The following is a 16,247-nucleotide window of genomic DNA, read 5'->3' as shown; positions in this document are numbered from 1 at the left end:
TGATGGGAAATATTAGTTGAGGCCCAGGATTGCCTCTCTCGATGTCGTCCCATGCCTGATCCCATTGTTCAGCCGTCCACGGAAAACGACCTCCAGGCTTATCTTGTTGTATCATTGACTTGGCAAGTTTTCAGAACACTCTCCTTGTCATATTTTTTTAAGTTCCAGCTTCTCGATGATATAGAATTTTAGATGGTTGGAAAAGAACCATGCTTGTTGTATTGAGCAAAAGCGAATGACCCTCGGAGCATGGGACTACAGAAAATGCCCGAATAGAAATAACCTTAAGAGCGGAGAATGGTTAAGGTTGCAAAAGTGAACACCAGTCACAAAGTCTGAATAATATCTTCAACGTAGAAGGTACATGGCTCATTTGAACTATGCGTTCTAATATTGAAGGTTATCGATGATATAAATATTGTAGGAGAAAAAGAACGAAAGAAAAAGAGCAGAAAACAGAATCTCATGCTGTTGTGAAGCCCATCAAGACCCGCCCCACTTCATTAGTGCTCACTTGTATCGACAAGCCACCCGGCAAGACTCGAGGTTAGTCACCGGTGATAGCTCTGTTGAATAATTTACTAGCTATCATAGATATTGAATCAGCTCAATACTCAATGCTTCACTATCGCCCTTCTTGAAAACAAGAACTCTGGAATCGGAATTGATATTTAACATGTGATACAAATTACGATTTTAACCTATCAAATTATCAACCCTTTTGAATTCATGATAGCGACCTGAGTGAGCAAAGCCGTTTCACGTCGTTCCTCCAGTTTTCGCCATACTCACTCCGCCAAATTTCTGCGATTTCTCTTGAACCCTCGTCACAAATGTCCTTCTAAGGGTTCTTATTATTATCCAGATAAGAGGCAGGGACAATATCAAGTGCATGTCCCGCCCAGGGTCCTTGGTTGAGCGGATCCCCAGCGACTGATGTAAAGTCATTCGTCGACCAACAAATCTTGGAGAGAATGACCTCCCCATAGCCCAATATCTTAATAAACGGGCCGCGAATGTATCTCTGATCCAGTGCAATTGCTGAGGGTCGAACGAACTCATGCGTAGTCAAATTTCTGAGTACCCATTCCTCACTACATGGATAGAAACTCGACGGCTCTGGGTTCACCACACGAGTTATATCCGCCGGGCTGCCCCACTTGTGCCTGAGATCAAGGGCTAGGACAAACAGACCATGAGGAAATCCTGTAGTGACTTCTGTGATGCTTGTGTATCGAGCATTAGCTAAGTCATACAGATTGACAGGGATCTCAGCATAGCTCTCTGCTAATCCCTCCTCCAATTCCTCCATTTCCACCCCTTTAGCTAGTTCATCCAAATCCTCTGAGGATAGCAATCCATCGGGGTACTTGCCATCCCGGTCGCTTTCATCACCTACACATATCACTGGGGTTCCAGCCCAGAGCCCCAGATAGCTTGCAAGGTGCTCTGCAATCACTGGCCTTGCTATTACTCAGAAATGCCAACAGCTAAGTCCCAAGAGAAAAATACTCTCAATATCTAAAAGCTCGATAATAAGATTATGTATCTCACTGGGAAGTTGGATCAACTGAGGTGTAGGCCATATCGATCGGGTTGCTTGACTGGCGACGTCTTTTCTGAGGGATGACTTGTTTCTGACTTGTTGACTTCTCAGGCTTGCTGGTGGTACTGCTGTTCTTTGCCTCAAATTCGACAGGTATAACGGGCCTTGCAAAGAGAGAAACAAGGTCAGCTGCAGATCCTTCGAAGAGAATCTCTCCAAGCTTGCCCCCCCCAGCTAAGTATTTCTCGACGATGAGGCGCGACGAGGCGCGACGAGGCGGAAGTGTTGGCCCATAATTATGACTTGTAGATACTGCGTCTAACGTCCAGGACGGGGATTGTACCACAAGAGAAGAGAAAGTTTTTCAATGGCAGCAGTTTTTAGCACAGTTCAACGATAGGTGACCGAGATTCAAAGTGGTTCCAAGGTTGTATTAGTTGCTATCAACGGAGTACATGGGGTTATATACTGTGTCCGGGGCGCTAGTTCGTACCAGGAAGCGCAGGGCTCACACATGGACCCCAGGGGCCAAAGATGCTTGACAGCCTGTCAGAAATGATATCTCATATCGAGGATTCTGTTGATTGCATTAGCAAGGATCTTCTATTATCTCATTTCCGGAAACCGGGTCACTGCTCCGGTGTATAGGACAACATCAACTCCAACAACAGCATTGTCGTCGATGTGAAGAAGCTGAAAAACTTGCTGGGGGGGTTGACAGTGGCATTTGTAAAATTGGGCTTTTTACCACTAGGTTAAAAGGAGAATTCACCAATTAGCATAGTTTAAGTTTCACAATTTTATTTCATGCCTTGATGTCTCACAGCGTCTTCGTCCACGCTGCCTTCGGTAAGTACGCGGCTGCGTAGCAACAATGCAGGGCCTTAAATTTGGTGTCCGCCAAAGGTGCACTAAATAACAATCCCAAACCCTAACGGGTTAAAACCCAGCTACTAGATGGAAGCCTCTACGCAGCGTAAACAAATGACGGACGGCGTGTTCAAGGGGTTAAATATGGCACGCCTTCCTCTTCCCACTTGGCGACTTCATCGCCATCTTCTCACTGCTTTGCGCTTGGAATTTGCATGGCAATACAAGTCCTCTCTTGGGCGTCTATGATTATTGCGGGCGTTGGGGAGGTTGCAGATGGCATACATACCTATTTAACGTAGCTATTTGATCAAGGCGCGTCTTTTGTATTACTTAAAAACGATCACGGAATTATTTTCCTTATTCTTCTTCTTCCCATGTGTCGTTTCTTCTCCTTTCAGTTAACGTCCATATTTCCCATCAACGCTTCAATCACCCACCATAGACATGGCCGTTTTCTATGATGAAACCATGCTGATTGGTCATGGCTTAAAGGAAACATACCCCCTTGCTACGGTGATATGAAACCCAAGTCCTTTCCCGGTGTTTGTTCTGGCGATTTTTAGAAACCACCACCAAATCTTGGCTTGATGCCAAATTTACCGTGTACATATACGACCCTGTACAACCTACAGATTAAAGCTTATATACTGTACGATGCACCGGAAAAATCCGATTTATTCAAATACAAAAGAGTACTGAAATAAAGCCGCAATTTCTGTATTATGCTAGGATATATTCCACCGAATGGGTACCCTTATAGTTATACAGCGAGTGTAGACAATGTCACAGACAAACAAAAAGCAAAACGCCACAATATAAATATTAGGCAATATAAGATAGAGGAGATACTATAAGGGAAAACAAGGATTAAGAACAGAACACAAGGGGAAAAAAACAAAAAAAACAAAAAGAAAAAAGAAAAAAGTAAGTCGCGGGTGAGGCGGATGTTTTTTATTTCCAGTCCCATACCCTGCACGATATTTCATCCGGCCAACCCAGCCACCTTTCCCATTATAGCGCCCTAGGAAAAAATAAAGAGGAAGAGGAAAATAGCAACGGTAAGGCAATCCATAAACCTAGGAGAAGAGAAAGAGACCATATGGACACAGAACAAGTGCAGACGCTCATATAACCCGATTGGAACACGGAGGAACGGGAATAGCGAAAGCAAAGACTCCAGAGGGTATCATGAATACCTAGGCATATATTCGCAAGACGAAGGTAACGTGCTGTATGCGCCGTCAGTTCCCGGCTGAGTACCAATCGCTCCGCTCAAACCCGGCGTACGTACGACGCGAGCCGCAAGCTCAAGTGCTGGGGAAAGAAAACTGGATAGAACATAGAAGGCAAGTTGCAGCAAAACATAACAAAGGAGAAAGCGATCAAATTCGAATGGCGCGCATTATTTGTCAGTTTCAAAACATGTCCACGTTAGATAGGCTTGCGACGGCTTTTTGGGTTTTTTTTTTTTTTTTTTTTTTTTTTTTTAGTTCGGCATTTATTCCGTAGTCTTGTTCTTCTTCTTTTGTTCGACCTTGAGGAGCAGCGCCCGGTTGATACGAGGTAAGACACCTCCAAACGCGATTGTGGCGCGGATGAGGGTATCTAACTCTTCATCACCACGGATCGCGAGTTGAAGGTGGCGGGGTGTGATACGCTTGACTTTGAGATCCTTGGCGGCGTTACCTGCGAGTTCGAGAACTTCAGCAATAAGATATTCAAGAACAGCGGTGACGTAAACGGCGGCTGTTGGATTCGAAGTTAGAGTATATTCGTTAAGCCAGGGCCCAGGATTCAGCCTCGCGCATTTTAGGCTGCGAGGATCTCAGAGATAAAATTGGCATATAGGCAACAATGTTGGAATATCACGAGCCACTTCATACCTTTAGCACCAACGCGCATCTTGTTTTGCGTGGTATTCTTCAAAAAGCGCTTGACACGACCGCAAGGGAACTAATGTTAAGATACTGTGTCAGCCCAGATTTGCACCAAGCACATGTAGTGTGTAACTCTGAATCAAAGTGGATGAAACGTGTCATCTCGCAAAATTATGGCGAAAAATGTGCGTCGAGACTCCATCAGCCCAAAAACGCGCCAAGGTGACATGTGGTGAAAGCCAGGAGTTCCATCACAGTTTGTTATCCTTCCTGACGCGTTGAGGAAGCGGCCCGCTAAACGGACGGAGAAGAGCTCAGGGTCGCACGGGAGACTGCCAAAGAGCAGGAGGTGAAGCAAAATCCAAACAGCTTCCAGTGGGGAAGACGAACATGTAAGCCAGCCCTTGCACTGTGAGATTTTTGAGTTTTCCCCGCCGCATCCTTTGGACCGCCCTTCCCTCCAATAGACTTTCCTTTACCACCAGGCATGTCGAACAAAAGGCAGGTATCGAGTCGCAGGAACAAATATGTCGCGTTGGGCGATGAACAGAACGTATGGCGGGTGAGTGTAGACGAGGGGATGGAGTAGTAGTGTGGCAAAGTTCGCGTTGTTGATGATGGATGGATGATGGAGACCAGAAACTCACCAGCGAACTTTTTGATCGCTTAAGAAAAAGTTAGGAAATAGCGTTGAAGGACAAAAGTGCGCTAGTCCTAATCCGGTACGTGGCCCATCGGTCCCAGAACACCGAATATCAGAAGCTTCAGTGAAGCAGAGATATATGTTGTTGAAGGGACAGCAACATGGACAGAATGGAGCTGCCAATACAGCTCACAGAATAGAAATAGCAGGAAGAGCCTTGTTTTTCTGTCTGGTCAGTTTCCAGACATCCCCTTGGGTAGCACGACATAGTGCGCTGAGGATTCCCTGCTCGCATCCCAGGTAGAGAGTCCTGAGAGCCTTAAATCGCTGGTTGGGGAAAGATATGACATGGCGGCAGAGTAGATACAGTCTTCAGGTGATGGTAGGACAGTACCTAGAGCCGACATAACTACAGTTCATTGCCATGCCCTGGCTGAATGTTCTATTGCCTTCTAACAACACACAATCGTGGAGGATTCAAGCTGTTAGGCCAAGGCGAGGAGCAAGTTCTTTGATTATATCATCATATATCCACGTGATTTCTATGTTTACTACGACCAAGAACCTTATCTCAGCGAGCTCAGACCCTCTATGGCTCCGGTTGCAGCAGCATGACACTAAACTACTTTAATTACAAGTCATGTGCTCAGAGCAATCCTCGCCAGAGGGTCTGAGAAGAAACGGTTCATCCTTCTGTGGAGATTGTTGAGATTTTCATAGATTCTTCAAATTGTTCAACTTTGACTTTCAATTACACAATCATCATACATATTTGAAATTTGTGAACCACCTTAGCTTGTAGCTATAGAGAAGAAGAATATAAATATATAATTTTTATATTAAAAAAATCAATATTTAATATAAATGTATCTTGTTGAAAATTATCACTTTTTTTCTGATTGAAATCAAGTAAATAGCAGATTGTTCCCGTGTTTAAAAAAAATGAGTTGACTTTGAGGTGATACTTCATATCTAAGAAATGGGAATATGAAAATAAAAATTGATACCATCGCGAGAACATTGATTTTCCTAGGTCCCAAGGTGGTACAGAGATGCTGAATAGATGGAGTTGGTTTGGTATTCTCACCCATGCCTAAGGTATAGAGCAAATCGTTCCCGTGTTGCTAACAAACTGGAACCGTTTTTTCTCAGACGCTTCGCAGGATAATTGCACATCACGGGATCAAAGAATTATTTGGGTTAGCTCATTACCAATTTGAGATTAGCTTGTTTAAAAGAGTGACTAATCATTAAATCAGTGTTAAAACAGCAATTATCCTGCGAAGCGGCTGAGCTTGCTGAGATAACAAGAACCCATTCCGCAACGAGATCTTAGGTTTACTACGGAGTACAAGAATCTGAAAGATGATTGTGAGTGTCTCTGATCTTTACTGAATTCTAAGAATGTTGAAGAAGGCAAAGGTCTTTTTGCTTCCATTATATCCTATATTCATCTATCAACAGACTACCACGCCTTTGTCATGATGTAGAAAGTAGGGAAACAAAGCAATATCAAAGAAAATATTGTTGCCTTCCTTACCATTGGAAAAAAAGCCGCTCTTTACCTGTAAAATAGTTTGTTTTCGATACCTGCAATATTCAGTCAGAAATATTACATCTCCTGACGGCGGCTTAAGTTCATTAAAAGATAAACATACAACTTGGAATCCAAGGCGGTCGCTCTATTTGAACAAAAAAGGCTCATCAGATAGAGTCCATCCAACTCCCAAGTCAGTTGTTAAGACCTACACGCTACAAATCTCCCCATTAAGTAGAAAGGGAAAAGGAGAAAAGGCATGTGCGAAGACGTCACGGAAGTATACGAATTCTGTCGCCACCCCGGTAAATCCTATGTCCGCCCTTGTTCAAAAGGTTCGCAGTGCGATGAACTCGTCTCTGTCGACCTGATCATCATGTCCTTTTGCCCATGCTGTTTCCAGATGGGGGTTTGGTTGGGGCTTTGCAATAAAGCGGTGATGGAAGAGCGGTTATGGAGATGGAGATCTGTTAGGATCAAAGGTGAGCCTGGAGGTGGTGCCTGCATTGCCGTTGACGTGGACTCCCATCACAAGGCTGATCAGAAAAATTAGATAGGCTTGTGTAGTAGCGGATGGCGCACACGTTGATTTTAAAGGCCATGGAGGAAATCCGCTGGTGCCGTTTGCGGGTTGTGGGGGTGAGTCATGTCAGCCCAAAATATCTGCTATTCTGTGCTAATCGCATGTTCATTTAGATCACACTATAACTGCGTATGGCCTACGTCTGGCAAAGAAGTGTATCAGATCTCATTTTTTAAACGAAGGCAACACGGGTACATTAGATCAGGAATATCAGGAGCGCATACTTATGATTTGACGGAATTTCAGAAATTAACTGTATCGAGCAGGCCAGTTGTTCTGCAGAAATTCCAACGGCTCTTCCAACGACGGCGTGGCCATGGAGTGGTTTTTATCAAATGAATGCGCGCCAGCGTGAAACACTAAGTGCAGTGGGACGTCCGGCTTCATCTTCCTGAGTTTCGCGGCTCACTCCTCGGTATATTGCCAGGAGTCTTCATATTTCTTTTGTTAGCAATGAATTGAATTTCGCGCGTTTCTACATGTATTCTCGGAGACAGAAGATAAATAATAAAATAATAAATATCCAATACCTACCAGCGGATCGTCTTTCGAATGATAGAGCAGAATCAGCGGTATTGTCCACCCTCTCATCTCCGAACTGACTATCAGGCCAAGCCACTCCTTGACCCTAGGGAAATTGCAGAATCGATGAGCCATGAGCAGTGCAGCAAAAAGATGTTTCCTGCTACCAGGCTTTGCTCGTATGCAGAGTTTCCCTGGTCCTAGCGCTGCCATGTGCTCCTCAACCAACAAATCTGGATTCATATTACATATCCCGCACCGTGGAAGGGTCCTTGACCAGCGTCTCTGGTACAACGCAAAAACTACCCATATTGAGTCCTGGTATTGCAGACAGACAAAGAGCTTTGATTCGCAATAAAGTCATGTCAAGAAGTACTGTATGGGCGGCATAGTATCTCCAGCGCTATCCCCCCACACGAGCAGACTATTCAAATCCAGCTCAAGGGCCGGGAGAAATTCGGCAATGGCGTTAAGCACATCCTGCTCAACCCATTTCCAGAATGAACGAGTGTCTTCAAGACCATCCTCGATCTCGTGCTCAGGGCGCAGCCGATAGTCAGGGGCAAGGATTGCAGCACCGTGCTTGAGTGCCAGTTCCAAAAAACAGGAATCAATTTCCTTTTTAAGTTCAATACTTCCTCCAGAAAGCAGGGCAAACTGGATACATACAATGATCTTATCGAAGCTTCAGCCTCGCCTTCGCAGAGCCCGCCGCCGTAAAACTTCACGAGCAATAGTCGCGGGCAAAGAATTCCATATATAGAATATAGGCTAATAGTGTGTTATCAACTGAGCAACAGATCTGTCGGGGATGCAATAGGATAAAAATACTAGGAACTGCTAGTATGTAAATTATGGGGCGAAAAAAATTCCAAAACCGAACGTAACCAAAGTCTGGCAATGCCAACCTTCTGTCTTTTTTCAACGAGAAAATATTACTTTTTAATTTATGAGATACGGAAGTATCTTTTATGTATTTAGCTTTGATTTGGATTCAATTGCTATTGAGTGACGTGCTCTGAAACAGAGAGGTTGAAAAGAAGTCTATATGCAGCCTGAAAGTATCTTTTGTTAGTTAACCAGAACTCTTATATTTGACAATAGTTATATTATCGAGACATTTGGTTTATCAATTCTCCATACAAAAATAATCTAATATCAATGTATACTGAGTGGCACCTAGTTGTGGCCATTTTAGGGACACAATTAGGTACCTGATGCTGCTGTGATCGAAGCAAATGAACCTTCCACTTGAAGCGCAGAGCAGGAGAGCATCGCCGACGTACCTTGCAGGTCGAGGAATTCAACGCTGGAACCACTGAAGAGGCGGCATTAGATGGACCATTCTACCTCGGTTCCTCCTCAGCTCATTGCCCTAGATCCCGATGAGAAGCTTTTGAGATCATATCACGGTGGTTGAGGCGATTGAAACTCAAAGGCTTGCCAAGAAAACCCACGAAACTAGGAAGTAAACCACGTGATATTGCGCCTCATCGGCTCTTGGGGCCAGTTGTCGCTTCAAGGTTTTGCGCCTTGAGTTTGTTCTGCCCCAAGCCTTCGAAGGAAGAGCCAACACAAACTCGGAAACTGGGCTCTTGCTTGATATCTCTCCATTTGTATTTGATTTCTTCTTCTCACCAATATCGCCATTTCCACTCGTCATCATGGCGTTGAACCCGCAAGTGTAAGCTACGGTCCTTATTCTTGATACACCCCTTCGTCTTGCTCCCCACATCTTCTTTCAGTTTTATGAAGCAAAAGGCAGTGGTCGGATAGGGTATTCGGTACCGGATTTGGATGACGTCCTTATCCTGCAGTGCGGGCACTGCGGTATCCTATCCAGCCATGCCTATCACGCCCGTCGCTGCCTGCGCTTCAAGGGAAAGCAGAGGAACCTTTGGGCTAATACGATTGCTACCGCCAACAGATTTAACCTGGTGATCATCCTTGTGATGATGCAGGTGTCGAAGAAAATCCCCTTCGACAACCCTTCTGTGCTCTTGGGCGTGCGCTCTATGTATGTCGTTTCCAACGTCTTGATCATGGCGCTGTACATGTATATACGACACCAAATAATCAAGAAGAAAGGTTCGTCGCTTTTTTTCATTTCGTTTCTTTTACTTTTTATTAAACTTTTCCCGCGCATGCCACATACATAAATACATGTACCTACATATATATATATATATATCTAGATCCTGGGATCTCCTCCCCTCCCCTATCCGTAACCCACAGCATTCTAACAAGCACCAAAAACAAAACAGACCTCAGAACCCTCAAATACGTCGAGCCCCCTGCGATGGGATCGGGTGAAGAGCCGCGGCCCGTCATCACCACCGTCCAGGACTACGACAAGCAGCAACTCCGCTCTCTCCTCAAGGGCCAGCTGATGGGCGTGGGCATGATGTGCGTGATGCACCTGTACTTCAAGTACACCAACCCGCTAGTGATACAGTCGATCATCCCCTTCAAGACCGCGCTCGAGGGCAACCTGGTCAAAATCCACGTGTTCGGCATGTCGGACAAGGGCGAGCTGGAGCGGCCGTGGAAGGCGGCGGGGGGCCTGCTTGGGATGGCCCAGGGCGAAGTGAAGAAGGATCGCGCCAGTGTCGAGTCTGCGGAGAAGAAGTGGAGAGGCGGTGCAAAGGAAGAGTAGGAGTAGTAACCTGTCGGATGCGTGGAATACTTCATTTTGTCTTCTTCGTCTGCGTCTTTCTTTTTACTTCCCATCCTTTAGAACCCCCGGGGGGGATGTTACAAAAAATGTGCCGGGAACGTGTTTTTACCCCCTTTTCCTTTATTTTCCTTTCTTTGCCCCTTTTTCCCGGCAACCTCAGGACATGCGGGATACAAAAATTATTGCTATAATAGATATTTCCCCTCCCCACCTCCCCAGGTTTTTTTTTTTTTTTTTTTTTTTTTTTTTTATTTTTTTTGCACGCATTTTTCGTTTGTTTTTCTCTTTCTCTTTTTGGTGTCGAGCATCTATCAATCAACCCGCGCCTGCGGATGGTACGTATTGCATTTGTATGTACAGTACAATGAATGGCGTTCTCCTTGCTTTTCGATATCTACCTATCTGATATATTCCGCAAGCCACACGCTGGTTTTCCAGATTTATAATGGATAATACAGATACGGATTACAGAGCCGTGGAAATGGAAAGAAACATCAAAGGAAGTTAGATCCCTTGAGCACGCGAGAATCTCACGGGAGGGTGAGGGCGCAAGCAAATCCGACCTGATCTAGTGGACGTGGGTCTCCAGCTTTGTGCTACGGCTAGGGCTAGGGCTAGGGCTAAGCTAACCGATGCAGTTCTTGCAGACGGAGCATTCCAGATTGCGACGACAAGGAAGAAGAAAGAAGAAGACGAAGAAGAAGAAGAAAAATCCGCAGCGGAGCGCAGATGACGATGGAGATTAGTAATAGCAATTTAATGGGAAAGGGGGCGGCGTGAGTAGCATTTGTCAGACTGGATAGTTGAATGGTCTGTTTTGTTCCATTGGGCGATATTGGAAGGGATAGGGCAAGTTCAAGGGGTTTCCCTAATCTTTTGTGGCTGCGGCCGGGGTGGATATGTCATTGACCAGATGGGGTGGAGGGGTACTCCGTAGTTGGGAAAGAAAAAAAAAAAAAAAAAAAAAAAAAAAAAAAAAAAAAAAAAAAGACCCAAAAAAGAAACATAAAGAATACAACTACTGGATAACAAGATCAATCAAACAACCAGGAATTAGGAATTACCGAAATTGCCGGGTACGGAACAAGCCGGCGAGGCAGCCAGGAGCAATTTGGTGCGAGAGGATGCAAGGTTGAGCTCAGTGAACGATAATTGGGGTTGTTGGAGTCCTGTTGGATAGTTCGGGAATGGATCTATTTCATTTGTTCTTTTTCTTTTCCTCCTTTTTTTGCTTTTTGCGTTCTACAGCCTAGCCTCGAGGGCTTTTTGTAATCATTGCGTCAAAACCCGCCGCATCCAAGCATGACGATTATTTGAATACTAGTATTTATGTGGCCCGCCGCCCCGCCTGTTGAGGCCAATTCTTCGTTTGGTCTATCTTCCTCTCTCATCCAAGATAGGATTCTGTATATTCTTCTGTCAATCTCCTGTTCTGTCTCTCCAGCGCATTATCTATTTACATACATACATATATAGCTCTAGGTGTGTCCCTTGCCTCTGCTCCCGCTCTGCCTGATCCCGGAACTTTCCTTCCACATCCCGAGCTACCCCGCCAGATCCGGTTTCTCCCCCAACAATTTTATTCTCTTCCTCTCCTCTCAGAGAAACCAACCAGTCCTACCCCGCCATAGTGCTTTTGCTTCTGTCAACTCACCTCCATCCATCCATCCATCCATCCATCCATATCCAGCAAACATGGTCGTCAAGGTATATATATAGATCTCTCTCTCTCTCTCCATACATATCCCGATGTGTTTTTATCTACGTATCTGGGTAAGATACATGTTAACAACTGCGTCTCCAGGTCGGAATCAACGGCTTCGGTCGTATTGGGCGTATTGTAAGTCTCCCTCCTCTCCATTTTTCGCTTGTATCTCTGATTGCTAATCACATTCCCTATACCAGGTCTTCCGGAATGCGTGAGTTTCCTGCCAATCCATTCTCATTATGGATGGTATCTGCTTGCATTTGGCGTACTGACAACCCTTCCCAGTATCGAGCACGGCGAGGTTAACGTCGTTGCGGTCAACGATCCCTTCATTGAGACCCACTATGCTGTATGTCTGACCTAAATAAAAGAAAGAATCGTTTCATTCGATGGTTTTATAATGCTTGAAAGGTGCAATGGGCAAAACTTGAACGGAACACATTGCTGACCATTTTACCAAATACGCCCGCGACCAACAGGCCTACATGCTCAAATATGACTCCACGCATGGCCAGTTCAAGGGCACCATCGATGTCAACAGCAACGGCTTGACCGTCAATGGCAAGGCTGTCACGTTCTACCAAGAGAGAGACCCCGCGAGCATCCCCTGGGGCAAGCACGGCGTGGAATACGTCGTTGAGTCCACCGGCGTCTTCACCACCACCGAGAAGGCCAGCGCCCACTTGAAAGGCGGTGCAAAGAAGGTCATCATCTCCGCCCCCTCTGCAGATGCCCCCATGTTCGTCATGGGCGTCAACGAGAAAACATACGACCCGAGCGTCAACGTCCTTTCCAACGCCTCCTGCACCACCAACTGCCTCGCCCCGCTTGCAAAGGTCATCAACGACAACTTCGGCCTGACCGAGGGCCTCATGACGACCATCCACTCCTACACCGCCACCCAGAAGACCGTCGACGGGCCGTCTTCCAAGGACTGGCGTGGTGGCCGCACCGCTGCTCAGAACATCATCCCCAGCAGCACAGGCGCCGCCAAGGCCGTCGGCAAGGTCATCCCATCCCTCAACGGCAAGCTCACCGGCATGTCCATGCGTGTGCCCACCGCCAACGTCTCCGTCGTTGACTTGACTTGCAAAACCGAGAAACCAGTCACCTACGATCAGATCAAGCAGACCATCAAGAAAGCCTCTGAGGGCGAGCTCAAAGGTACGTCAATATATATATATATATATATATATATATATCATTCTCCCCCATCAATCAAATAAATAACATAAAACTTGAACAAAACACAAACTGATCAAATATTGTATACTTTTTGCTCTACAGGCATCCTCGGCTACTCCGAAGACGCTCTCGTCTCCTCTGACTTAAACGGCGACTCCCGCTCCTCCATTTTCGATGCCTCCGCTGGCATTGCCCTTAACGATCACTTCATTAAGCTCATCTCCTGGTATGATAACGAGTGGGGCTACTCCCGTCGCGTCGTCGACCTCATCGGTAAGATCACGTCTTTTCCCCCCTGCTTCCTTCACGCCTATCCCTTCCCTGTCTTTCATCTTTGCTGGGCAGTGTTCTAGTGGTAGTGCCTTGTGTTCCAGGAAATACCCATGCTAATATGCTCCTTTTGTTGTGTGCAGCTTACATCGCCAAGGTCGACGCCGGCAAATAGCAATCAACAGCGAGCAGTAGGGAAAGAAGCGTCCTCTAATAACAAAAGAGAACCAACAGCATCATAACGAAACGAATCCCAAAGGAGGACTTCCCGTACTTACTTGCCTCCTTTGAAATAAGAAATAAAAATTGGAGTGAATTAGAGACATCGGGAAAACAAAAACAAAACACATCTGTCTCTTTTAATTTTAACTTGTCCCCGTTCTTCCTCTTCTTGTCCCTAGTATCTGCCCGCGCCCATGATTACAATGCCCACCTCTGTTAATAATATACAAGGGAGTGGGAAAAAAAGAACCCGTCTTAATAGTAACTATCTAAAATAAAAGTGAATACCAATATCTATGCTCTCTTTCTCTCCCGCTCTCGTTATCCTATTTAGTGTATTTTGGTCAAAAACGGTAATTAATATTTATTCTTCTTTTCCAAGGTTCAACGGAAAAGAAATTGATCAACCGAGTGATTTCTTTTTCTTTTCTTTTCCTTTTTTTTTTTTTTTTTTTTTTTTTTCCTCGTTGCATTCGAGGTTGAGGGGACTCGTAGCTGTATCGGGAAGAATCGAATTTGCACTAATTCCTGCCCACCATCTGGGGCCCCACTTTACGTAGAGGAAACACCAAGGCGCCCAGCCACACCTGCACCACAGGCCTCTCTCAGGGTCCAAGGACGTGCCCTAATCGGCGGCGGGTTTAGCTATGTAGTTAAAACTACGGAGTACATATGCTAGTCATGTCTCATACATATCTCACACATCTTCAAATGTATTGAATACAGTGATTTTATTATATTTCTCAGAGCTCTATTTCTTAGCTAACCTGGATTCTAACTCATAACTACTTTTTAAATATTGAAGAGCTCTAAATATTGAAGTATAAACTATATTCAACTGTAACTAACTTAAGAATTCAGTCTTAAATCGAAGCAGTATGTGACCTGTTAGCACCTGTCAGTGATTAACTTACACAACCAACCCCCTCTACCGCCCGTTCGCCTTCTCACATGCTCACGCGCGCCCGCAAAATGCTCCCCTTCTCGCGATTCCGCCCCGCGATTGTGTAATCCCTAACAATTCCTCTGTGTAATCCTTAACATTCTTCCGCTCCACGCCCCACCACAGCGCAAGCTCTGATATTCTTCCAATCCGATTCCCTTTCTATAAGAACCTCCTTTGTACAACCTTTTCTTTGGATCTCTTTCTCTTTCTTTCCTTAATCAATTTGTAATCTGTATTAGGATAGCGCTTAGTCCGTTCGTACGCCCGTTGCAGATAGTGCAGACGGTACAAACAGTACAATCCGCAATGGCGTAATCGGTAGCATGCTTGTTACACAGTATCAGTTTTTCTTGAGCAGATCTAGTACAATTGAATATAAAAAATAAGTTTGAAAAATAAACCTTACTCAGCTCTTCTCTCTCATTAAAATTTATATATATTAAACATCTTTTACACACTTTCACTGTATATTATTAATCAACTCATATTTAACTAACTAGTTAATGTGTTCTTTTACTTCAACATTCAGAGCTCTTCAACATCTGAAAAGTAGTTATAAGCTAGAATTAATTAGAATCCAGATTAATTAAAAGGTAGAGCTTTGAGAAACAAGATAAAATCACTGTATTCAATACATTTGAAGATGTGTGAGATATGTATGAGACATGACTTAGCATATGTAGTTTTAATGAGTGGGTTGATATGGTTTATGGTCAAAACCACACTGAAGGTTATTCCAGCCTGAAAAATTAACCATGTTCAACTGTATGCCCCTTTTTAAGGTCGTTTTGGTTGAGTGGTTTAGCCTTGCTTGCTTGTGTCCGGGTTACAATGAAAAGACGGCCAGTGTTATAATGCATCCAGCAAATCACCGGAACAACAATGATCCACCATCACGTGATTGACTTTCCCTATTTCGTCTTCCGTCTCGCCAAACCTCAATTCATCTTCAGATATCCATCATTCATTCCTGGGCAAAGGGACGAAGGAAAGCAGCAGAGCAACGAAAAAGAGGACGCCGCTGGATCTTGGGTTTATCTGTATACAGCTGTCTCACCCCCTTCCGCTCCCCTCATTCATTTTGCTCTCATTTTCTCCCCTGTTATATTGTTTGTTCAATCAACGGGAAGCAGCGGCTCAAGGTTTCTTCTGAAGCTTTTCCAAGGCTTTACTGAACCTGTGTTAAAGCTTGCAATTTTTTCCTATCTTTGTTCTTTTATCTTCTCTTTTGCTTTTTTGATTTTTGCTTCTCTGTTTTTGTATTTAAAAACACATCTTCCGTGATCTCTGAGTGCTAACTCCTATCCGTCTGGTCAGACCGGGTTGTGTTTTCCCCCCTAAACACCCTGGAGATGTGTTTGTCGACACACTTTTTCTTTTATCTCCTCCCCCACAGCCTTTTGGTTTTTTTTAAATTTCTCCCTTTAAATTTATTTATATTCAAAACCCTTTTGTGGGTTTTTCCCCCCCCCCCCCCCCCCCCCCCCCCCCCCCTTTTTTTGTCTTTTTTAAATATATATATATATATATATATATATCTCCTTGTAAACCATTTACAGGAAAAGGACAGGGAAGGGAAGGGAAGGATCCATCTGTTTATTTTTGTGGCTCTCTATTCTGTTCTGCATTACTTACCTTTTGTTTGATTGTTTTGTGAA

At 44.7% G+C, this 16,247-nt stretch overlaps 6 protein-coding genes across 6 annotated transcripts; 3 read left to right on the top strand and 3 right to left on the bottom strand.

The window, feature by feature from the left end:
• Nucleotides 1–841: 841 nt before the first annotated feature.
• On the bottom strand, nt 842–2,633 carry HCAG_04915 (predicted protein; the record flags this gene model as incomplete). The annotated part of the gene is made up of 5 exons (XM_001539398.1): nt 842–1,463; nt 1,555–1,710; nt 2,180–2,296; nt 2,371–2,457; nt 2,611–2,633. 5 exons carry the CDS (start codon nt 2,631–2,633, stop codon nt 842–844), a joined length of 1,005 nt encoding a protein of 334 aa, XP_001539448.1.
• A 1,284-nt stretch (nt 2,634–3,917) lies between these two features.
• On the bottom strand, nt 3,918–4,785 carry HCAG_04914 (hypothetical protein; the record flags this gene model as incomplete). The annotated part of the gene is made up of 3 exons (XM_001539397.1): nt 3,918–4,165; nt 4,303–4,372; nt 4,687–4,785. 3 exons carry the CDS (start codon nt 4,783–4,785, stop codon nt 3,918–3,920), a joined length of 417 nt encoding a protein of 138 aa, XP_001539447.1.
• A 1,243-nt stretch (nt 4,786–6,028) lies between these two features.
• On the top strand, nt 6,029–7,184 carry HCAG_04913 (predicted protein; the record flags this gene model as incomplete). Its single annotated transcript, XM_001539396.1, has 6 exons — nt 6,029–6,037; nt 6,092–6,138; nt 6,276–6,310; nt 6,588–6,811; nt 7,047–7,115; nt 7,173–7,184. The coding sequence occupies 6 exons, from the start codon at nt 6,029–6,031 to the stop codon at nt 7,182–7,184; spliced, it is 396 nt and encodes a 131-aa protein (XP_001539446.1).
• A 1,391-nt stretch (nt 7,185–8,575) lies between these two features.
• HCAG_04912 (predicted protein) lies at nt 8,576–9,316 on the bottom strand (the record flags this gene model as incomplete). Its single annotated transcript, XM_001539395.1, has 3 exons — nt 8,576–8,625; nt 8,868–8,899; nt 9,039–9,316. The coding sequence occupies 3 exons, from the start codon at nt 9,314–9,316 to the stop codon at nt 8,576–8,578; spliced, it is 360 nt and encodes a 119-aa protein (XP_001539445.1).
• A 307-nt stretch (nt 9,317–9,623) lies between these two features.
• On the top strand, nt 9,624–10,991 carry HCAG_04911 (predicted protein; the record flags this gene model as incomplete). Its single annotated transcript, XM_001539394.1, has 4 exons — nt 9,624–9,669; nt 9,846–10,233; nt 10,697–10,761; nt 10,906–10,991. The coding sequence occupies 4 exons, from the start codon at nt 9,624–9,626 to the stop codon at nt 10,989–10,991; spliced, it is 585 nt and encodes a 194-aa protein (XP_001539444.1).
• Nucleotides 10,992–11,953: 962 nt separating this feature from the next.
• HCAG_04910 (glyceraldehyde-3-phosphate dehydrogenase) lies at nt 11,954–13,596 on the top strand (the record flags this gene model as incomplete). Its single annotated transcript, XM_001539393.1, has 7 exons — nt 11,954–11,965; nt 12,063–12,098; nt 12,164–12,177; nt 12,252–12,315; nt 12,446–13,130; nt 13,254–13,424; nt 13,565–13,596. The coding sequence occupies 7 exons, from the start codon at nt 11,954–11,956 to the stop codon at nt 13,594–13,596; spliced, it is 1,014 nt and encodes a 337-aa protein (XP_001539443.1).
• Between the last annotated feature and the right edge of the window lie 2,651 nt (nt 13,597–16,247).

The sequence above is a fragment of the Histoplasma capsulatum genome, genomic scaffold, assembly GCF_000149585.1.
Source record: "Histoplasma capsulatum NAm1 scaffold_5 genomic scaffold, whole genome shotgun sequence".
Lineage (NCBI taxonomy): Eukaryota > Fungi > Ascomycota > Eurotiomycetes > Onygenales > Ajellomycetaceae > Histoplasma > Histoplasma mississippiense.
Note: the sequence above shows the minus strand (reverse complement) of the source record. Positions and strands in the feature narration are given on the sequence as shown.